The following is a 22,929-nucleotide window of genomic DNA, read 5'->3' on the forward strand; positions in this document are numbered from 1 at the left end:
CTCGGTTTACTTTATGCTTGCGACCACCCGAACGGAAGAGTTCTCAATGATAGGCTCCGCATCCTGTGTCGACGAGCCAGTGCAACCACTGCATCCCTCCAGGGCCTCTGCGAGATCTCGACTCCGCTTCGGTTGGCCGCGCGATACCCGTCTCCCGAGACGCGGAACGTCACTGCACTCTTCTGTGATAACCCGCTGGTCGTACGATTACAACTTTTCCCCAGTGCTCCTGCCCTTGTCTAGGCAGTTCCGTCCTCAGAGACGGCAGAGAAATGCAGGGATCTGGGATAGATTAATCGTTTTCAGTCTATTCGTGTATATAGTTTGCATCCGCCCGTGTTACGGGCGCTATCCCGCAAGGTCGGCTCCGCCAGCGCTGCGTCTGTCTGTTCGTTTTACGGGAAACGTGCCCCGTCCACAAGTTGTTATTTGCGGCTTCGCCGTACTGGGTTGGTCGTTTTTAGTTTGTCCTAAATATATACCCTGCAAAGTCGCGTAAGGCGCAACAGCCGGGAGTACATGCATGGTTCTCAAGTCCCCTCGCGGCGAAGGTGAAAGGTCGGCAGTTTCCCCTTCTTGAGGCACGGCAGCACTCGGAATCATCTTTGCGAAGACGTCCGACTTGGGTTTCGTGCTGTTGCTCCGGGTCGCGTCGAGAGTGCTCCCCGCCGCAGCAAACTTTTGGTGGACGCGGCCGTCCATTCGCGCCGTCACAACCGGGTCAGGCTCTTGTCTGCCACACGACTCGAGACCTCCCGGGGTGTACAGACAGCTCAGCGGACCTCGAGACAAAGTTGCTCGGGTGGGCAAGTAGCTGCCCCTTGTGTTGCGTGCGCCGTGGCCGTCTTTCGTCGTCCGCGTCGTTTTCCGGTCTCCAAGCCCGTAGGACCGAGACCGACCCGCCTTCGTCGATCTGTTTCGGAGGGCGTGCCACGTGGAGACCAGCCGAGTCCTGTGCGCTGACGGCGCGAGCCGCTCTGCTGAGACCTGAAGGAACTCGCAAGATCCGCTCCGCCCAGCGATGGCACAGCCGGCCGAAGACCAAGCAGCCTGCTCGCCGTGCTGTCGGCGCTGCCCGTGCGGGCTGCGGCGGTTGTCGTGGGGAGCATTCGTTGACTGTCTGTGCGGATCAGATTTAACCGTTCGCGACTGCGTTCGTCTTCTTCCATGTGTTCTGTGGTGCTTCCTGTCTATTCTCTCCTCGGTTCTCCACGTCGTCATCCCCGTCAGTGAGGACCGGTACGGCCGCCCGACGCGATGAAACCATCCACACGGAACTTGCAAGGCTGTCACAGATTGCGCCACCCCGCTGCCGATTCCTGCTTGCCAGTGCTTGAATAAATGTCCGGTGCTTAGATAAAGACCTACTCGGCTTCCAAGGCTTGTTTCCATCTTGCGCAGCAGCGCGGATGTGTCACCTCTCGGTTGCGCGTCCCAGATATGCGTGTGTAAATACACACGTCTCGGTATGTAGGTGCCCTGTTGCGTGGACGCGGAAAGCAGCTATTCATGGAGAGAGGCCTGGCATTTATAGACATACGTAGCGAGTCTCGACAACGGCAAGTCCACTCTCCCGCTTCCCTATAGACTTATGAGTCGTCTGTCATGCAGCGGTGGACGTGGATATACTGCTCACTGTCTGGTGGTAAATGCTACGTGTATGTGTGTTCCATCTTGTGAGTGGCAGGTTGAGATGGAGCGAGGCTGCTTCGTATGCATCCGCCTAGGGGTGTTCGCGTGCGCGTTCTCAGGTTTCCCCCTACTATGCCCATGTTCTGGGGTTGGCTGTCTGCGCTCCCTGCATCCGTGGTAAGAGCGAGGCGCGTCAGGCAGGTGTAAACCTGTCGATTCGCTTTTCTTGCAGTGGAGATCCGCTGCTGACAGGGCGGCCAGTGGCGCTGGGATCGTAGCGACACCCGGATTTCTAGGCGTCGTTACCGGATCGATGTTACAAGGGACGAGGATCGGAGGCATGGAACCGTTGAGTGGAAGACGTTTCAAGACACTCTTTGAGTTTTTTTTAAGAGGGTAGCCTTTTTCAGGCATCAACGACTTCCAAGCACGATCGGTTCCACCGCTTGGAGGCCAGAGGGGGGTTGGCATGGGGGAGACGCGTGCTCGCGATTTTTTTTTTTCTGGATCTGCATCTGACAAACTGAGTTCAAGTCGATTTACCTTTCCGGAGGTCCAGACTTCGTCCCCTTGCTGCATGCGTGTATTTGTTGGCAGCAGTCGAGAGCTTTCTTCTTGCTTCACTGTGGTGTGCTGTGATTCAGTGTGCGGTGTTGATCTTGCTGTACCACCGAGACGGGATTCAAGAGCGTGGCATCTCCAGGGAAACTGCAAGGAATTTTGGCACCTTTTATGGCTTCTTTTCGGTCATGGGCTGTTTCGTCTACTTCACCTTCGTCATTTCCGCCGTCGTCATGGTTTTCAGTGTAAGTCACAGAGGCAGACGCCTGGTGCTCGTGTTGATAGCCGCATAGCAGGGCCGGGTTAGCGGGGGATGGGATCTTCTCGCCTGTCTCAGCTGCTACTTTGTAACAGCTCTGTTCCTTGCAGGGACACAGTTTGCCTCCGCTACACACGATAGGGAATGAACTTCAGGACAGACTTCGCGGGCGGACAGGTTTTCAGTCGATGGCCGTGTCACCATCTACTCAAGCAGCTGTCTTGTCCTCATTCTCCTGATCCCGCTGGAGGGTGCCTTCCGCAGTGGCAAGCTTGTATCAGATCCTCCCGCCGCAGGGCAGGCGTCCCATGTGAGCAGCTCACAGTCCTTGAGCGTGAGAGCTTCCTGTTTTCTGTTTGGCGACCGCGGGGTCGTGTGTCTCCGCTGTGTGCGCGGTGCCCGCAGTGCAACACAACTATCACGGTTCACGGCCTCTCAAACTGCGACCCAGGGAACTTTGGATACAACGCGTTTTGGTTCTTCATGACGGTGACGTGGCTGATATTCCAGAGCTGCTTGACCCCGCGGGCTCGCTTCATTGAGGAGCTGGTTCTGAAGCACGAGCAAGCGCAGGCAGCTGTTGGAACGAGCCTCGCAGTGATGCCAGGGTCGCCTGGCTACGGCAACGGGGCGGGTGCTGTGGTCGGCGCCGGCGTCCACCCAACTGTTTACGGCAATCCGGCGAGTGTCGCTGTGTACGAAACGCCTACGGTATATGAAAGTTCCACTGGCGTGAACGGCTCGACTGCGTACCCAAAGAAGGCTGATGCTGACAGCTAGAGCGCACGCGGGCGGGGCGTCGTGACCGGGACTCGGATGCGGTGAACCCGCGCGTATGAGGGCTTCTGGGGACGCTCCTCTCGTATGACGCCTCGGGACGAAGCGCAGGGAACCTGCCAGTCCATCGAAGGCTGGACACGGCGCCTCCCGGCAACGGTGGCCTGCGGGAATAGCGGAGTGCCGCTTGCCCTCCTAAAGAATCACGCAGAACCGGTTGGAACTGCGTCGTTTCAGTGAGAGAGAAGGAGGGTGCCGAGAAGGACGACGTGTCTTCCACTGGTGCTGACAACATGCCGCACCGGTGCTCGGGAGCAGGGCACTGCGCAGGGTTGTGCTGAAGAGCTTACTAGGGTGCTTTGAGAGGGGTTTTCTTTCAGAGTCTGCGTGAATCTCGGGTGGAAAAAGCCCCCCGTCGGTGCCTTGACGAGGTACCTCGACCTTTACAGCACCAGGTACTCTGAAGGCTCGTGGCGTCCTCTGTCTCCGCGAATTCGGCGACTCTACGTGGTAAATGTGATTCTCACTCTGTCTTGCTGTAGAACACGTTCAAGGACGCGCTCTGCCGTACTCTCACCGGAGATTTCTCGGCGTGTCAGCTGGTTGGAGTGTTTCAGTTGCGCTTACAAATGAAAACAGGGGCATCCTTTCGCCGTCGCGGTCCCCCGCGGCGGGAAATCGTTTTCAGTTAAAGCAGATAATCATGTACAGCGGTCACAATCGTGGTGGATGGGGGGTTTTGTTGAGTTTCGCTTCATTTTGAACCGTTCGATAGAGGAGTCCTCGACAGCTCTAGACGCCTAGTTGCTTATGACACCGGAGGTACCGGCTCTTTTGTCGGGCGTGCACTCGTCTCAGTAGTTATTGGCGCTGGGGTTTTTGTAGGCGTCAGAAGAGCATCTTCGTGTGCATGCTTCGTGGGGGCACTGACAGCTACTTGGTCGATGACTGCACTGGGTCGGACGTAATGTGTAAGGGTCTCGAGGCGGTCACAGCCTAACTGACTACCAGCTTTTTTAAGTGGAAAGACCGCCGCGTTTCACCTCGACGGCCTGACCTGGCGCAAAGCTTATTCTCTAAAGAGCTCGCGGGCTGTTTAGTGCAGGCTGCAGGTTGTGTGCAACTCGAGCTTGCGGTGACACAGTGTTTACTGGGAAACGACTTTCAGTAGTCTGCTTGCTATTGCTGTAGCCAGCCGGGCGCTAGTGACTAGGGTGAGGACATCTGGAAAATTCGCTGCTTATACTGTGTATTGGTTTCTGAGGTTCTGTGCCCGGCTTTTTCTTGATGCCCGTGCGTCGTAGGTGTCCCAATTTCTGTGCAGTAGATAAATACACTGGACCCCTACAATTGGGCAGTGCGAGTATCCCGTCTCTCTTGTCAGGGTAGAGAGGCAGAAAATCTTAACCGACAGGGGCCATTTGACTGCGTGGCAAGCTCGGGAGTTCACTGTCTACTCGGGTGCGTCGGCAAAAGGATTCTGAAATCACGCAAGCGACGGTGTCTCACTGAGGCTTTCGGCGCCTAGAAACATGGGTTATGTAAAGTTTCGATCTTGACAAGTTTTCTCGCGCGGATTGAACATAGTATCCCACGTTTCATTAGCTGAATCCTGCACTTACGCGACCATGCCCTTGGTTTTTCTTTTTCTTGCATCCGCTATATCCACTAATTTCACGCATTACTTTCTTGTGCGAGTATACGAAGAGGCGCGTTCTCCACATCTTGCACCCAGCGGCAGCAGCATCGGCACATTTCGGCTTTGGGCGCTGTTCGCAAGGAACCGCTAGTGCGGGTACGCGATCAACTCATGCGGGTCAAATCTATGCTCCCGACCATGACTGCGCAGGAACACTAGCGGAGCACGAGGGGCCTTTGCGGGAGTGCCCTGCCCGGGCGTTCTCTGAGGCGTTTCCCCCCACATCTGGGATAGTCCTGCAGTCAAGCTAGATAGCAGTTCTTAACATGTGATGCACTTGTGGAGGCGAACGTTACTGTGCTTTTAACGAGACGGAGGACTACAGTGCTGAGAATCCAAACCACACCTAGGAATGCGAAGCAGCAGAAATACTTGGGGTGCCGGTCCTGCTACTTGCTTACTCCATCCTTCATACACCGAAAATGGGGATTGCCAAGAAAAGCCGGCGTTTAGCGCTCAGGAGACAAAGACACCAGTAAAAGGTCACGCTTTCTGTGCCTATGTCCAACACAAAACCCGTGTGAAGATTCTCGTGCGAGCCCGATTGGCCGTTGTAGCACAAGATATGAAGTGAAAGTAAATATCTCGTGCTGCGAGGGGATGCATGCGCAATCTAGTGGCTCTACATTCTACTGGCTCTGAAAATATGGCGTTGTTGTCATCGTGTAAGACGCGCCTGGAGGGCAAAACTAGCTGGTGTTCGTTGAGACACTCACCGTAGTACTGAATTGTCGCTTCTAAAACAACAGTCGAGTACTCCGCATTTCGAGGAGCCGCGAGAGCGAAATGCACGCAAGAGGGGTAAAATACTCGTTGTTCCTCTTTCCTATGTTTCAACACAACACAACGACCATACAGACTAATTGAAAGCGTATAACCGGTCGGCGTCATTTCACTATCGCTATGTTTCCACTGCCTTTCGTTTGGAAAGTCTACAAGCTTGGAGGCTACGCAGTCACCGGCCGTACAAGGCTTCGTTTAGTCAGCGCAATGCCCGGACGCCTTTCGGTTAGTCCTCTCTTCCGGATTTTTCCTTGATAGTCACCTCTAGGGGCGTCTGAACATGGGGTGTTAGTTCCGCAATCTACACGGCACAGCGGCGTATCGTTCACAAGGCACCCGCATGTAAACCTCCCGAGGTCTCATGGCTCGAAAAGTCAGCAATTGACAGTCGGACGCAGCCACCACTGTCAACAAGGGCACTGTTTCCAGAGATACCGCACCGTCGCCAGGATCAATGGAGTTGTTTCCTGTACGAGTATCACATGCTAAAACACGAACCCATTGTTCAACAAAAAATCACCACCACCTGGTAACACCGGTCCCTCAGCCCCGACGCTGCTCACAGCTGCGACCACTTTCGCCGCAAACCACCGCTCGCCTCCGCTTCCACTCAAAAAGAAACGCGGAGGCTATGACGCCCCCTCTCCCTCTCAAAATTTCTAGGTGGATGCCGACTGGGTACTGTGGATCACACGTGTGCAGGGGAAGTCTCGCATTTCCGGTAGAACTTGAGATGTCGCACCCCGTACAAGACCAATCTGGCATGTCGTGCGTCCATTTTCTTGCGTGGGGAGCCGCGAGCCAGATGCTTTGTGAACGGCGGCCGGGTCCGGCTAACTCAACCACAGGGTTCTCGCCTTCCACACGCTCAGCGTCGCCATGTGTCACTGTATGAATCATGGCACGCAACGACGCAGGCTTCGGTGTGTCAGACCCCTTGTTCTTGAATGCCTTTTCAAAAAAGCAGTTCGATTACTCAACGAACCACCACAGCGGACCATGACCGCGGGAGCCATCTGTCCTTTCTGGCGAATACGGGAAATGACCGTGCTCCGTAGCGTACTTGCGGCCGTACGTCGCCATAGGGTAAAGGAACAGCAAGAGACCCCAGCAGAAGTAGACAAGAGAAACGTCCATCTTGTTGTAGTCGCGCAGCTGCTCAATTGTCGGCACCTCCCGACGCATGCCCTTCTGACGCAGCCTGTTCCACAGCATCAGTCTGAAATAATCGCCGTTCTCCGGGCCATGCAGACCGGATCCTCGCAAATCCTTTCCAGCTGGGTTAAACTGTTGAGAGCCGACGGGGTTGATCGCTCCGGTCTTCTGCAATTTCGGATGAGGCAAGTACTCCCAGTTGTTGAAGTCATGGTACCTGCCCAGGTAAATGTGGTTCCCACCGAGTCGGGGGGCAGAGAGACGGAGAAGGGGGAGTTTTGAGAGCCTCGAAGAGGCAGCGAGAGCCTGGATGGGCGCCATCCTGAAAATGTGTGTTCCTTCTTAAACAGACGGGGCCACGGAAAAAGAGTGATCGTGGCTGTTACAGCAGAACGCAGTGATTGCGGAAAAAGGCACGCCTTTAGGAAAGCTGTGCCGATGGAATGTATGTCCTCTCTTTGAAACAGAATATCGGGAGGCCGATCACCATAAAAGAATTTGTCGGGCAACGAAAGCAGTTAGACACGACGCCATTCGTTCATGATGCTGCGTTTTTGCACTCGTTGTCGCCACCCCGGAGAAAAGCGTCTTCGCATGCGATGAGAATGCGCACGCAGCCACTCGGGTATAAGGCGGGTCAGTCGTGATCCATTCGTTAACTTCGTACTTTGTGACTCAGCCACTCAGATTTTCTTCAGTTTTCACCACGTTTGGGGTTTCAATTCGTCGCTACGTCATCTTCGTTATCCAAATGCTTATTCGTTCCAGGGTAGTTGCAGTACGTGTACTTCGTAGGAGTGAGCGGCACACAAACGCGCATAGAGATCCGCGCTACTTCTCTGGCTGGTTCGTCCGTACGAGAACAAAGGCATCGTGTCCTGTAGAGTAGTGATTGAGAGCTCGGTGCCTATCAAATGAAACTCTGGCAAAGGGGGTATCCAATAAACCTTTGCGCCCGGGGTAGATATGCTTGTTTCCAATGAATGGGCTGGGCTCCTTCACACGGTCGAGACGGAAGCTGCGGTGCCTCCTCGCGAGAGATGCAGCAATGCTGAAACAAAGATGCTAGTAGATGCCACGCAAAGATAAGCTCTAACGGGGCATCCCTTTCTCGGCACCAATTTTATGAGGTACCTGCCTCTTCCACTTAGCCGTCCGACGGTCTATGTCCCCGTTCATCTGTCTGCATCTTCCGGGCAGTCTGCCTCTCACTCCACTGTGGTACCAAACTTCTCACTGTGCGCCCATCCTACTGAGTCGCTTCGTCTGTCCGCTGTGCGGCCACGCGTCACATTTTGCGTCATTCTGTAGGAGCCATAGGCAGCTTCACGTTCATGTAGAGAACTATCTGGACTACACTACAGAAGCGAATGTGAACTCTCCGGGGCGGCGTAGCACCACGTTCCTGTGAGTCTTAGCCAATATCAGTGTGTATTCGATGGATGCTTCCTCATCTGACAGGGATGCACTTGGCTGCTGCAAGTGGGTGTTTGCTTTCACTGCAGCAGATCTGGCTTCAAATGTTTACCCCGATGGTAGGTCATGGGTGCGCGCATGAGCCAGGCGACGATACATCCTGTCTGATGAGAAACATCTCCTTCAAAATGTCCAGCAGAGGTGGCGCCCGCTTGGACATATGCAAGGATGCTGACTACATTAGGAGGGCCAAAATGACAACTCTGCAGCAAACAACCACCCACTCTCAAGAACAGTGACTCACACAACCGCGTCAACGCTACCGATAGAGATTATTCGCTGGGCGGCTGAGGTGGTGTAGCAATGAATGTGCTGTTCTGGGACCATCGATACATGTATTAGAAAAACGTTTGAAATTGCGGCAGCAAAACTGAGGCGTCACGTGATACCGTAAAGCTGATACGTTACCCCATGACGCGTGGTGCGTCTCCTGGTGAATGACACCTCCAGGTATTGCGTTTAGATAGAACACAGAAGACCCCCCGGTTTCTATACATCGAGCAAGCCCTGTGTCTCTTCATGACCGACTCGTGCAGCCACGTCTCGGAGGCACAACAGCGGGGCGAGCAGCGGTTGTGCGGCAAGACGTGACGGGCATTCTGGTGCCAGTTTCAGCAGCACCAAGCCGACGCCTTCCAAGAGCTGGTATGAAGTCTGCCGAACACGAGCTTCTCGTATGCGAAAGCAACTGAGGTGGCCTTTGAGCCGGGGAAGGGAGGGGGGAGGGGGGGCGGACACCCTCGGCAACCGTCTCGGCGGGCAGGCAGAGGTCAGGCGTTTTGAATTCAGCGGTATCTGTTCTCGAAGCTAGTCACCCTGGCTCCAAGAGTGCAGCCACACACGTTCCTGTAAGCATGCGTGGATTGCATGGCAGTTTACGCCGACAAGCGGGGCTCGTTCATGGAAATGTATGGCACGTGGGTTCACGTGGCATGACAGCAAGCTGGCTCAGTGTGTAAATGTAATCACGATCTCACAGTCCCGTTTGTCCGCGTCACTTTTGCACATGCAGAGTATGACTGATTCGCTCGGTCCATCGATATGCGGTCCCAAAGAACGTAGGTGGGTGGCTTGCCGCCCAGCCGTTCGAAATACCGGCTTCAAAACGGTGGGTCGCTCTGCTGCCCGCCGGCCGTCTTTTCGTCAGCGGACTTGCGTCTGCCTTGGGATAATTCTTCAACGGCTTCTGAGGACAAAATAGGTAGTGACAAGGATGCTTTTTTGCGCGAAATACACGTCTTCGTCTGTGTGCCTCTCGAGTCACATCGACGGAACTCGTTGTTCCGCATGAGTCAAACTTATCCGCAGTCGGAAACAAAAGCGATCACCGCGCTTCCGCGAAGAGCCTGTTGCCCTCGTAGCAGTAACAGCTGTAACGTACTAGCACAAGGCGATTCGTACGCTTCAGTCCTTGTTCAGCCCCATTAGCGCTGGTATGCACGACATCTTCTGGGGACTTGAAGAGGCCCGTCACTTGTGGCTGGCTCTTACGTTCTTCTGCACAATAGAAGCCCCCGGCTAGTAGTCTTTTTCGTGACGCGGCTGACATGTGCATGGGTGCCAAGCAAGGACACGTACTACTCGAAGAAAGCGCCAAACACTACGCAACGCCCCAGAGCAGCTTCTGTTGCGTGCAGAAGGATTGTTCGCGTTTCTGTTTCCTCGATTCTGCCGCGAAGACCGGTGACATCTTGTCGGCTTTTGGCTTTCACATTTTTGCCGCGTCTCCTCGGTGGTCGGCCGCCTGGCGAAAATCATACATTGCATTGTGTGGAAGCTTCTTTTGGTGGGTTGTCGCTGTTCGTGTTCATGTCTCCGTTTGTCTACTTCGTACACTGAAGGGGCTGAGCGAGCTGCTGTGCCGCACATGTAGTCCAGCCAACCAGCGTTCGAGCTCCCAGCATTCTCTGTCAGAGCACCCGGTTTTCATTTTCTGTTGAGCACATTCGGAAGAGACTGTTCATTGCTCCGCTCCTCTCGAAACAGCTCGTGTGGCGGCGCTGTGGCGAGGCCCATTCTGTGGCTCCAACCTCTCAAGTCTGCCACTGATCCTCGAAGGCGTCTTCTTCCGCGGAAGCTTGATCCGTCTCTGGAGGGCGGCCTCTCCTACCGGCTCATCGTCGCTTCTGCTCCGCCCTCTCGTATTTGGGCAAAGACATTGGCTCGGCCTGTGGTCCAGAGAGACGGCGGAGCGTCTGTCGAAGCGGACAGTCGGCTGTCGAGTCCGCTATCGATCGTTCTCAAGCGTGCCACGCTTTTCTGTGCCCCTACCTGCCTCGAAGGCATCTTGGACTTGGTTCGCGCCGCCAGACTGTCTGGGTCCGTCACTTCGATTGTGCGCGCGGAAAGATGTCGATGTCTTTTTGCGCTGAGGCCGCGGAGGGCGCGACCAGCAACGGCGCCCGTGTGCCGCCCAAGGAGCAGTGGAGGGGTCTGTACGCCGTTCCTGTCGAGGGAATCCCCAAGAAGGAGGGTAAGTGACAGCAGCAGAGATATCTACTGTGCGTTCGCCTGCCCAGTCTGCCTCCGCCTTGCCGCGGCAGGGCCCTCACAGCTCGCGGCTCTTTCTGCCGAACGTTGCCGTTGCTGCTGGAGGCGAGCGCAGTTCACACGATATCACCAGTCTTTGCGTAGTGCCTCTCCTCGAAACACACTACGCGTTGTCCGCCCTCCGCGTCTTCGTCCGTTCCTCGTCGTCAGTGTCACGCACCCGCACTCTGGGCATGCTGGTGAAGAGCGGGGAACTTGAGCTCACACGCGGGGCGGGGGGGAGGGGGGGGGTCGGGCGGGCGCGCAGGCCAGCGCTCTGGAACTCAGCGGAGTCGTCAGACAGTTGTGAGGAGTCGCCTCGCGTTTCTGTGCACTGCCAAACTTTAAGCGCTTCAAGTGTGTTAATATGCCGTGATGCGTGGCGTGGGGGGCTGCCCGCTTGTGCGCTCGCGGAGGACGAACGTGTGCCGCCTCGTCTCCTCCCAGTGACTTCTTTGGGGAGCGGACCAGAGAGAGAGAGACTGGTAGATTTGTGGCTCGTTCTGTCCTGTCCCTGTGCATCCTCAGGCGAAAGTGCGGTTTACCGATGCATTGAATCTTCGGATAATCCAGTCCCGGTCACGATGTTGCCAGGCTCCTTGAAAGGCTACCCCGATGTCCGATCTCCGTAAGTCAAGAAAAAACATCTGGGGGCGACGGTCCGCCCGCGCCGTGAGACTGTCGCCATCTCCTGTCTGCCTTGCCGAGGGCAGCCAGGGCGCCTCAGTTGCAACGATACGCGTACACCAGCGCCAGGGGGATAGGGACAGCACGGGCGTCAACCACCGGTCTCCGCCGGCAGTCCGTGGACCGCCGGCGTTGCCGCGGGAGGTCGCACGGCGACGAGGCAAGACTCAAAACACAACAGGCATGCTCGCGCCGCGCGGATTCAGATCTTCCACTGTGGGGCTGTAGGGCACTTCAACGCGTGGGGGGCACTGCCAGCCCTCGTGTCCTCTGCAGTTGGTCGTGGTTTAGTCGATTACTCTCGTGTCTAGGCATGTGCGCGCGCGTCTCCCCGAATCGGTTCGCCTGGTGCTGGGCGTGTGCTGTTCAATGAGCCGCGCGCGCCGCTTCCATTTTCCTTCCCGCCCTGCTGAGCTGCTTCGTCCTCTCTGAGGAGAGCTCTGGGTCTGCGGAACTGACGCGGCCAGGCCTGTCTCCCGTGTGTGTTTGCCTTTCTTGCTACTTGGTATGAAGGAGTGGAGAGCCTCTCTGCTTGCAGTCCTGGTCTCCTTTGCTCGTCAGGTTCGACGCTCTCTACTGTGCGGCGCTGGCGTTCCCAGACGATCCGTTCCTGGGCGAGCGAGAGAAGCTGCTGCTGGTAGTGCCAGCGCCCGGGGCGGATCGCGAAGCTGCAGCCGGCGCAGACGCGAGGACTCTCTCGTCCGCCTCCGGCAGCGGCGCCGCGGCGCCGAGTCCCCCAGGGAATGCAGGAGACAAGCCAGGCACCCCGGGAACGGGAAAGGACTCCGCGAGCGGGTTCAGGAGCACGCGAAGCGGCGAGAGCTTGTCAGACAGCTGCGGCCGAAACGTCCCGGACGCGGTCAGTTTCGGCGACTACAAGTGGATCACCTACAAGGAGGTACGTGGCGGCGTCAGAGGAGTTTTTCTGGCGCGGTGGAAAGCAAGCTGGCGGGCTCGAGGAAATGTCTCGAGGTGGCGGTTGAGGCTGCCGAGTCACTGCTGCGCAGGCGGCAGAGCGCGCGCCTCCGAATGTCGGGTTCTCCCGGGTCGACAGCCACAGGGCAGAACTCCTCGGGCTGCGTCCCCCTCTTGAAGGACGCACGCCACACAATCATGGCTCATTTCCATTTCGCATTGTCTCGTGGTGCAGGACTAGCTGCAATGTATGGCTTTATCTTCTGTGGCAGAGGTGGAATCGGAGGTACTGTAAATGTATTCCATCTGAGTGCCGGTGCTTCTCCATAGTTGAGCATCAGGTTCGTAGTCGTACTGCGTGCGTGAGGGCTCTGCTCTCGCGAGAAACTCTTTCGAAATCTGGTTCGTGGGCCGGCGGCACATGGCGCCCTTCGCATGCATATCGTCTTCTTCGTGTCTGTTCTCTCCCTATTCCACAGCCTCTGGGGCGACCTCGTGTCGAGCCCTCGTGAAGGGGGCGGATTTCTTCTTGGGTCGCTTTCCGTTTGCGTGCGTGCAGACTCTGGAGAAGACGCAGGCGCTCGCCTGGGCTCTGAGCAACGAAGTGGAAGTCCCTGTTTCTGCGTTCGGGGAGGACGCAGACGTGCAGGAGATCTTCCGCTTCGCCGGCATCTGGGCGAGAAGCAGCGCGGCGTGGCGCATCACTGACTTCGCCTGTAGGTGCTTTGTCTCTGCGTGAGCCAACTGCGAAAACGACGACGGCGTGCGTCTCTTTCGCGGCGCCTGACAGGAGCGTTGGTTTTCCCAGATTTCTGCAGGCTCGAGGTAGATTCTGTCGCTCCTCAATCCGTGTGTGGGCCTTGGCGGCTTTGATTCGCTATGAAGGGCGCAGAAATCTGACTAGGAAGTCGCACGCACAGCGGCCGACTCAGGCGTTAAACTAACGCATTTCATTGTGTACGCGGCGCCGTCCGATGGTCGCCACGTCGTGGTGGCGGCGCGAGGAGACAGGGGCCTGATCTGCTGTGTCGGCGCGTCTCTCTCTCTCGTTGTGTCGGGTTTGTTAGGCAACGCGGCAAAACTCGTCAGCGTGCCGCTCTACGACACCCTTGGCCATGAGGCTCTCCTGTACATCCTCGGGCTCACAAGTAAGCGGCATTTAGAGAACTCAAGAAGAGTCAAAGGCACATCGTGCCGCTCCAGGATCGCCCGCGGCGACTGGTGTCTGGCGCAGTGGCAAGGGAGAGGCCATGTGACAGGCACTCTGAGGACACTGAGGAGAGCTTTGTGTGCCTTGTGCGGGAAAAAACAAAATCCGCTCAGCTCTGCAGAAAAACGCTGGGAGCACTTCTCAAAATATGTTCCCATCGCTCCTGATGTAAAGGATGTCGCGGAGGATGCGAGGGGCTACATCCTACGCGCACACGCTCTTCCAAACAAGAGAGAATACGAAGGCAGACACGCCCTTCACCTTTGTTTCAGAGTGTCTCGCAGACGAGGGAATCGGCACGTAACGTGTGGAGGCCTATGGTCTGCCGTCCCGCCGTCGACTTTGGCTTTCGTTCCGTGTATTCGTTCCATTCAACCGGGTTCGGCTTGCGTGTGCCTGCTTTTCAGAACTCCAGGTGCTGTTCGTGGAAGGAGCGAAGCTACATCCCGCGCTGCGACTGGCAACGGAGGACAAGGTTCCTCTGCGGACGGTCATCTGCTTCGATCCGGTGAGTAGCGGGAAGCCCACGAGACGCGTAATTCTTCCTCGGCTGAGCGTCTTTGGTGAAAAAAGCTATCGATTTCTGAAAAAAAGACTCGGCTGGGTGTGCTGATCCGACAGGCGGAGACGCTTCGCTTGGGGTTTTCTGCACTGAGCGTGAGTTAGAATAGCGATCATACCGCGCGTGCTGATTCTCTCGGAGCCGCACAGTCCGTACAGAACGTCTGCAATGCGCAGCTAGAGGCGAAGCTGCTGTATCACAGTACCCACAAAGGCTTCCCTGGCACGCCTTCGCTGATGCTGCTGCAGGTCACTCCCGAGGAAGTCGAGGAGTTCAGCGCCGCGCAGATCAAGCTGTACTACCTGGATGAGCTCATCGAAAAGGTATGCGTTCCACAGCGTGCTTAGGCCCCCGTCTGATACGCAGTCCTCATTCACAGTCCCCGAGCTGTCGAGTTTGGTTGCGCTGGAAGTTCGAAAACCCTGAACGCGAGTTACTTCGTTCATTCTAGCATGTTTGGTGGGCGCCCTGCTTCGTCGCTCGGCCGGCGGAAATAGTCGCGGACACACTGCGGAAGCTTCGCGCCAACACCTATGTCAATGCCTATCGTGCAAAAAAGGCTGCATGCGTTTCCACAGCGCGGCTTTTTCGCTTGTGCGCGGAGACTCGATTTGCATCGTCTTCCATGGACACAGCACGAAAGCATCGCCGGAGCATCTCTGTTTGGCCGCGCAGTGTTTGTCAGCTGCATCGCGAACATGCTGTTTGTGTGATGCGTGTGGCGAGCAGGGCTCAGGGAAACCCCACGAGAGGCCGGCATTGGGCCTCGAGGACGTCTACACGGTAATCTTCACTTCTGGTACGTTCTGTGTTTTCTGAGTGAATGCACGGGCTCTGGAAGCCGCGCAGCGGATGCCTTGTCTGGGATGATTCGGGGTCTCGTGTGTGTGCTGCCTAGGTTGCGAGTGAAGCAACTTTGTCACTCCGTGAGACGGGCTTGGAGAAACACACCCGCCTGCGTCACCGCTGTCCGCGCACCCTGTTTCTCGCGGGTTGGAGATTGGAAAAAGTCTCTTTTGTGCGCCGCAGGCACGACGGGCGTCCCCAAGGGCGTCGTTCACACCAACGGGGGCTTTGTGGCGACGATTGCTGGCTACGTGGAGAGCAATAATCGCATGAATCTCGCGCGCGGCGACACCACGATCAGCTACCTCCCGCAGTCGCACGTGTACCAGCGCGGCGTCGAGGTCATTTTGACGCACATCGGCGTGAGAATCGGCTACTACTCTGGCGAAATCACTCGGCTCATCGAGGACTTGCAGCGGCTGAAGCCGACCGTCTTCTTCGGCGTTCCGCGGGTGTACACGCGCATACTCGACCGTATCATGAGCGGCGTAAAGGAAAAGAGCGGCCTGGTTCAGTGGCTGTTCCGCAAAGCGCTGTCGTGGAAAGAAAACAACTACAAGAAGGACGGCTCGAGATTCTCAGCCACCGTCCCGGACGTTGTAAGTGAGCCGCCGTCGAGGCGCCTGGCGAGCTGCAGCGGTCGGTACGCCTGAGGGCTTCTACTGTGTCGCAGCCTCAGATTTTCTGACACCCGCGTTGGAGGCGCTGGGCTATTTTGGTTGCGTGATGTCTGTCTTGATCTTGCAGCTCTTTGGGAAGGTTCGGGCGACCTTCGGAGGCCAGCTGAAGACGCTGTGCATGGGCAGTGCACCTATGAAGGCGGAAGCCCTGGTGACCCTCCAGATGCTGCTCGCGGCTCCGGTCTGCGAGGTGAGCTTCTGGAAGAAAAAACTTGATGGCAAGCGGCACTCGCTGAGGTTGACTTCTTTCTCAGCGGGGCGGCAGTCACAGACGCCAAGCCTTATCGATGTCGACGGCAGCTCGGAATTATCATAGCCGCCATCTGTTTGCAGCTGTTAGCGTGTCAGTCTTGTGGCGACCCACTTTGCGGCTTGTTGCTCGGTATAGTTCGGAGGTGATGTAATTTATTTTTCAGCTTCTGGTTTTCTTCTCGGGGGGCGATTGAATGGACTGAACGGCGTGGCTCTTGAGCTGTGCGGTTCTCGCTGTTTGCTCAGGGCTGGGGCATGACGGAGACAGGCATCTGCTTTTTGCAGGAGGCCGCAGACAACGAGAAAGGCACCATCGGGGGGCCATTCCCGTCTCTCGAGTTCAAAATTGTGTCGCGTCCTGACCTCGCGTATTCTGCTGACGGAGAAGTCCCCCGGTGAGCGACGCAGGGGCACTGCAGGCGATTGACTCCTTCAAAGTGGCATCGAGGGACCTGCGCCTGCGGCGCGCGGCAGTCCGCTCAGCTCCTCGCGTGCAAGCATGCAGAGGGATGGAAAAGACTCCAGCGGTCACGGAGGGCTGAATTGGTAGATGGCTTGTCTCCGAGATTTCATTGTATTCACCCCAACTGGCTCCCTCTTGCCGACTGCGTGCCTGAAAGTTTCACACAGCACACGCACGTGGTGACCGCGGAAAGTAGAGTATTCGCAGGCTAGCGATGCATCTCTGGCCTCCATAGCGAGTCGCGGGCTGTTGGGCGCGCCCTGTCTGTACAGAGGCGAGTTGCTGGTGCGCGGCCCGTCCATCATGAAGCGGTACTTCCAGGACACAGAGTCCACGGAGGCGGCCCTTGACGAAGATGGATGGATGCGAACTGGAGATGTGGTTGAGCTCCTCCCTTCGGGCGCTCCACGCATCATTGACCGCGCGAAAAACATCTTCAAACTTGCGCAGGTGAGCAGCTGTGTGGTGACCCGCTCCATTCTGCGGGCGCGATGCCGTCCTTCCACGCGCTCAGCTGGGCTGCTTGTCTCCGCAGGCCTCGTGTCCATTGCCTGCCCTCTGCTGATTCGTGTGCGATCACCAGGGAGAATACATTTCGCCTGAGAGGCTCGAGAACATCTTCGCGTGCTCGCCGTTCGTGGAACAGATCTACTTGCACGGCGACTCTGTCCAGGTGAGCTCGACGGGGAGACGAGTCCGCGTGTTGCGAGACCGGCTCAAGCGAGAATAGCCCGACCGTGGAGGGAGAGATGGCCGCCCATGGCGGCGGGGGGAGGGGAAGGGGGAAGAATAGAAGGCGCAGAAGACGCTCTGATGTCAGCGTGGCTTCTTGTGCAGCTGCTTTTGAACCGTTGTGGCATGCCTAAGCGTTTAGGTTCGTGGATTCTTTGGCGTGCGCGTCTGAGTTACTGTGCAGAATTCTCTGGTGGCTGTGGTCGTGCCGTCGAAGGATGCTGTCCTGGAATGGGCCAAGGAGCAGAAGAAGGTGAGTTCAACGCAGTCTCTAGTTTCGCTGGCTCCACGTCCAGCGGGCGAACAAGTTCGGCTTTGAGAAGGGAGCTTCGATCTCCTCCGCACCGCGATTTAGTCGCGTGAAGAGGCCTCCGCCTGCTGGCGATGAGTGTCGACTCGCGTATACACACAAAGAGATGAGCATGATTACACGCCGCTTTTCTTCTGTCTAGGGTTGAGGGTTTTGTTCCGGAGGGCAGTCCGCCCCCACATGAGGGCGGGCTCTCTGTTTTGCTGCTGTCAGAGTCACTTCGCGGGCCGCGTTCCTGGCTGCTGATGTTACGTGGATCGTCAGCAGCTGTTTTTTTATCGGTATTTCTGGGCGTGCTCCAGGACAAAATGCCGTATTCGGACTTGCTCAACGACCCCGATTTGCGCCGCACAGTCGTGCTCTCTATCAAGGAAGCTGGTCGAGGACGCGTTCACAGCTTCGAAGAGCCCAAGAGTGTTTTCCTCACGCCTTTCGCGTTCACCCCGGACAACGGTTTGGCAACTCCGACGATGAAGGTCGTGCGAAAGGCTGTCGAAAAAGAGTACAGAAAGCAAATCGACGAGCTGTACGCGAAACTCCAGGGAAAGACGCCCTGAGGACACGAAAGCATAGCTACTCGAGATGGCTTGGTTATGGACATCCTCTGGAGACACTCCGCTGGCTTCGCTCGAAATCCTCGTGCCTTGCGGCAAGATTGCCGCGACGCAGTGTGAGACGGCTGAACGCCGACCAGCTGGAGGTCATTGACCTTGAGTTTTCGAGGTTTCTATCCTGCGGAAGTTTTCCATGAAGCAGAGATCAGCACCTTCGATTCGCTCCTCTGCCGGGCGGAGACACGTGCGCACAGCGGGATGCCCCGGGGGCGGTGAAGGATGCGGCGAGTTGTCTGTTACGTGTGTGAAAGCTAGGGATGTGGAGCATCTCCAGCTGGTGAAGGGGAGCACTCGTTTCTGTTTTGAAGTTATTTCTGAACGCCTGTGCGCCTCAATGGCCAGTGTCATTTCTGGCAGTGTGTGTACCGTAGTGTGTGTGGAGTCCGGCTTGTCTGTGAGGGCTCTGTGGAGGGTCGGGCCGGTCAGTGATATTTCTTCGACGAGCAGGGCTTCGAAGAGCAAACTTCTCTTCTTTGTGCAGCACACCGCCGCCTTGAGTGGTTCACTTCGCTTTGGTAATTGTCAACCGCGGCCATTTCTGGTTCGTTACCAAACGCACACCAGAAATGGGCGTTCGTGTGTGGTGACCAGTAGACCTCTCCCGGATTTGTGTTGAGGCGTACCACAAGTCCCGCCGTTCTGGTCACCTTTTTTCGTCAGCAAAGCCCCCAGTTAGGACTGACACGTGGGATTTCTTTTACATTTGTGAGAGGAAGATGCTTTGGTGCACTGTTGTGTCCTGTCTCCGGCCGCTGGCGTGAAACACCGTGCTGCGGCACTGGGATTTCGTATAAAGTGCTGGGCACCGACGCCCACCACTTTAAGTGGCAGTCAGCCGCAGCTGGGGAGTGGAAAGACCTTTCAATCGTGATAATGTGATTTCCTCAGGCAGTGCCGCTGTGCGTCCAAGCGTTATGGCGTTCTCTGGTACGTTTTACCAAGTTATGCTTTTGTCGGTGCGAGCCGGTGAATTCAGAGACTTCTTGCACGAACGGTATGTCATGGCCCCACTATCGCCTCCTGAGTCGTTTTCCGACGTGCTTGCCGCTACCAGGCTCCACCAGTAGAATCTGCAAAGAGCTGCACTGTCCCGGTTTCGACAGAAGGATTCAAGGCGGCAGCTAGGGAGGGAAAGCAAGTATTTTATTTCAGTGGAGTCGGATGCCCAGCACGGCTAGGGGAGGCGCTTCTTCGTCGGCGGGGAGGTATCGGGATAGGAAGCCAACGTTCACTGTATGCGGCCACTGCATATCGAGCGCAAGATTTATTAGCGGCGCTATCCGTTGAAACGAGGCACGCAGCAACGCTATCTCTTTGGGTCCGTTGTCGCGCAATTGTCGCCTTCACCGGCATGGCTCTCGCAGTGTAGAGGCTGGAGCACGGAATCCAGCAGTTGGTTTACCTGGGGCGATCCACAGGTAGTAACAGCAACTGCTGCAGAAGTGACAAGGGAAGCCTGAATATAAGTGCCCGCCACCTTTCAGATGAAGCACGAGTGGACCTCTTTAACGCTTCCCTGAGGTCGCTAGACTGCGCGCCGACCACGACTTTTAGAAGCTTAGAAAATTAACATCAGTGTTGGGGTTCACGGCATGGCCCCATCAGCATCCGCGTGGCTGCCGTTCTCCCGCTCTCGCGCCGTGATGGATCGCGTATTCGCTAAAGTGAAGGCACGCTGCTCCCCCTGACCTAACACGCTGAGGAAGCCTACCTCGGCACACTGCAGCAGAACTGAGTCGAGAAATATCGTCGAGTCAGGCCGCGCGCCGTCGCGAGGAATGGATTTCAGTGCCCGCGAAGCAGCGTCGTCCTCTCGTCGTGGGGTCGGCCTTGAGAAGCTGGAACCGCCGCCGGAATCCTCTGCCGCTAAAGACCAGAACTCCTGCGGGGAGGGAAGGGTCATCCAGCATTCACGCTGTGAGTGTCAAGCATTCAAAGGACGACCGACAGAACGAGCAGTCGTCAACGGAGTGCATATTACGGGTCACGGGGTGGCTGTCCGCCACAGGAATAGGTCTTTGCTGTGTACCGCAGCCAGGGTGGTTCGAGGCCTTGTGCACATTCGCACGTCACGCCAGAAAGCCCACAGGTTTACTGCTCTTCTTGAATATGTTTCCTGTGTGTGTAGACGCCAGATGTATATGACGCAAAACAGGAATACAATGCGCCAGCTAGACCCTGCCAAAAGGACTGAAGGATACGAAACGGACCTCGCACGAGCCGGTTGTCCTACCTGAATGCGAGTTAGTTCAGGCACCCTCTCTGTTTTGGTGGCTTCTTCCAAGGCCTCATCGATGTCGCAGCAGTACTGAGAGCCCATTCCACGCATGGCCATGCAAACCAGGAGAAATCCCCCCTAGCATCGAACAGGTCCCCCCACAATCTTGGCACCTTTGTGGCATTCACGGGCGAGCTGGAGGGCCCGCAGCGCAGCTTCACGGATATTGATTGTGTGCGGTGTAAGAGGGAGTCTAGCCGCTATTGCGAGTAATCTTGTCTCCCAGCTAGTCACTTCACTGAGTAATACATAACTGAGGGCCACAAAGTAGATGCATACTAGCGGACCAAAAACGTTGCTAATGCTACTGTAGCTTGGATCTGTGAAGAATCCAGTTAAACATGCTTAGTGGCCTCAAGTCTACTGCACCTTTGTGCAGGATCATTGTTTTAAGACCTTGGCTGCTCGTCAGCACCCCCAATGGCCATCACCGTCAGGCCAGCGCCTGCTCACCTGACTGATGTCGGACTGCAACTTCTCGAGATCACTTTCCGCAGCCCTATGCTCGCATTCCCAGCTTGCTTGGATATCTGTTCGAGAAAAATACTGTCGAGAGAAGTCGTCATGTCTGTTTTGTTTAGCAGATCTGCATGCATGCGGAGAGCCTTGTATCCAGGCTCATCGGACTGCGCTGGACTTTTTATTATCTCGACTCCTTCAGAAAGGTATTGTAGACGAAACTCACTCGCCAGTTCTGTGAGGCGGACCTCCATTCTGAGGACCTCCTCAGTGAGATCGGCTATCGACGGGACGCTGACGTCGGTCTCCAGGTGATCCCGGAAGCTCTCTAGCTTCGCCTCCTGGGCTGCCAGCGCCGAAGAATGTATTTCCTAACATAGTTGACAAAGGTGAAGTATCGCCGATGCTAGTATAGAACCCAACAACGGCAAGCTTTCCACTGATGCAATCAGCCGTGGAGTGATTTATTCCGCCTCTGACAAAATCTAGTGTCTGTATTGCGGCAAGCAGACCCACATGTTCATCGCAAAAGTGGAGGGGCCAAGGCAACAACTCGCAATAGTGTTGGCGGCGGATGCCAATGAAGCGCCACAAGAACTAGCATCCACGGCTGCGTTGTTGTGGACTATGGCGCTGCAGATCAATATCTTGAAGGCAGGAATCTAGGAGTCACTTAGAAGCCGGTCTCCTGGCACGTGGCAGTGGCGTCGTCACTCGGGTAGAGAATATGCGGATGGGACTCGAAAGAGAGATTGAGGTGCTGTGTGCCCGCATCTCTACCCATGCCAGTGCTCACCTCAATCTCTCTTTCGAGTTCCATCCGCACTTTCTCTACCCGAGCGACGACGCCACTGCCACGTGCCAGGAGACCGTCCAGTTCCAGCGTAAGGGGGTCCGTTTCGCTCTTGGCGCTGCTTCCTGATCTGTCAATATCTTCGAGTTGTTGCTGTAGATTACTCTCCTCTGACGTCCTCCATGCCCGCAGGGCTTCGATGCACGCCTCGGCGTCACACATCACGCCCCTATCCTTCAGGAGAACGGCCGCCAAGCTGAGAGGATCGACTTCAGTCTCCCTATGCTCTGAATTGTACATTCGTCTCGTGGATTCAGAATCCGAGTCAGAGCCTCCATCGTTCGGCGAGTGTTCTTTTGCCTCTAGTTCCTCAGATGCCGCTGCGTTGTCTTCATTCCCTCTGGGTGAATGCTGTGGCACGCAGTGTGAGGGGATTGCTGCCTCTGCTTCCATTTGCCTGTGTAATGCTTCGGAGATCTGGTGTTGCACAGGCTCAGGGAAAATGTGTTACGGTCTTCAGTCACCAGGCTCCCCATACCACGGCGGTTCCCACTTTGGTACCAGAGGGATCGACACCTCCCCTAGAATGCCACGTGTACCTATCCCTTTAAGTTCCATCTACGGCAGAGACAAACCAAAGGGCGTATAACTGCACCGCTGTGGGGCCCTCGTGATGCACAGTCTCGCAGATCAAAGCAGGTGGGCGGCAGAGCGTCTACGAGCGCAGCAAGCGGATGTCTTCCTTGCATGCATGGGGCAAGCCCCAAAGTCCCCGATGAAGAACATACGGTCTCTTTTCATGTGCCCCCTAATCACATCCTTGGTCCAGTCGCAGCGTGCCTCGGAGGGCCCTTTTTTTTAGAAGTGACCAGTGCACGGTGGCTTGTTGGGGCATGAATCGTGATTGCTTGCCACAGTGGAAATAGCGGCAGATCCTGTTGTAGTGGCCTCCTGGAGAACTAGTAAGCGAGCATGGCGAGCGCCATCGTTTTACGGCTTCCCGCAGGAAGGCAGGCCGCTGTCCCTCAAGGATGGCTCGTGACTGATTGACCTGTGAGCGCCACCCTCAGCGATGCACACGCAGAAGTATATAGTATTTTCAGGGGGTTCTTTCCACTAGCAGCCTTCACATTGAAAACCGGTGGTGCCCATGCACATGACAAATCCCAGGAGCTGAGTGGAATAACTGATGCAAGCTCCACGATCCTACATGAACCGGGATATTCACACCGGTTTAGGGGACAGTTAAGACGGCAA

The 22,929-nt window shown here is 56.3% G+C and overlaps 4 protein-coding genes across 4 annotated transcripts; 2 read left to right on the plus strand and 2 right to left on the minus strand.

Moving 5' to 3' along the window:
• Positions 1–1,021: 1,021 nt before the first annotated feature.
• Positions 1,022–3,232, plus strand: BESB_005410 (uncharacterized protein; the record flags this gene model as incomplete). Its single annotated transcript, XM_029359296.1, has 4 exons — positions 1,022–1,239; positions 1,752–1,809; positions 2,277–2,438; positions 2,858–3,232. The coding sequence occupies 4 exons, from the start codon at positions 1,022–1,024 to the stop codon at positions 3,230–3,232; spliced, it is 813 nt and encodes a 270-aa protein (XP_029222209.1).
• A 3,451-nt stretch (positions 3,233–6,683) lies between these two features.
• On the minus strand, positions 6,684–7,187 carry BESB_005420 (uncharacterized protein; the record flags this gene model as incomplete). Its single annotated transcript, XM_029359297.1, has 1 exon — positions 6,684–7,187. One exon carries the CDS (start codon positions 7,185–7,187, stop codon positions 6,684–6,686), a length of 504 nt encoding a protein of 167 aa, XP_029222210.1.
• A 3,504-nt stretch (positions 7,188–10,691) lies between these two features.
• BESB_005430 (AMP-binding enzyme domain-containing protein) lies at positions 10,692–18,085 on the plus strand (the record flags this gene model as incomplete). Its single annotated transcript, XM_029359298.1, has 15 exons — positions 10,692–10,815; positions 11,400–11,499; positions 12,120–12,456; positions 13,033–13,189; positions 13,541–13,621; positions 14,091–14,191; positions 14,494–14,568; positions 14,975–15,044; positions 15,275–15,690; positions 15,839–15,961; positions 16,270–16,418; positions 16,759–16,936; positions 17,070–17,159; positions 17,403–17,471; positions 17,831–18,085. The coding sequence occupies 15 exons, from the start codon at positions 10,692–10,694 to the stop codon at positions 18,083–18,085; spliced, it is 2,325 nt and encodes a 774-aa protein (XP_029222211.1).
• Positions 18,086–19,727: 1,642 nt separating this feature from the next.
• On the minus strand, positions 19,728–21,972 carry BESB_005440 (uncharacterized protein; the record flags this gene model as incomplete). Its single annotated transcript, XM_029359299.1, has 4 exons — positions 19,728–20,024; positions 20,376–20,498; positions 21,128–21,250; positions 21,676–21,972. The coding sequence occupies 4 exons, from the start codon at positions 21,970–21,972 to the stop codon at positions 19,728–19,730; spliced, it is 840 nt and encodes a 279-aa protein (XP_029222212.1).
• Positions 21,973–22,929: the final 957 nt, after the last annotated feature.

The sequence above is a fragment of the Besnoitia besnoiti genome, chromosome I, assembly GCF_002563875.1.
Source record: "Besnoitia besnoiti strain Bb-Ger1 chromosome I, whole genome shotgun sequence".
Classification (NCBI taxonomy): domain Eukaryota; phylum Apicomplexa; class Conoidasida; order Eucoccidiorida; family Sarcocystidae; genus Besnoitia; species Besnoitia besnoiti.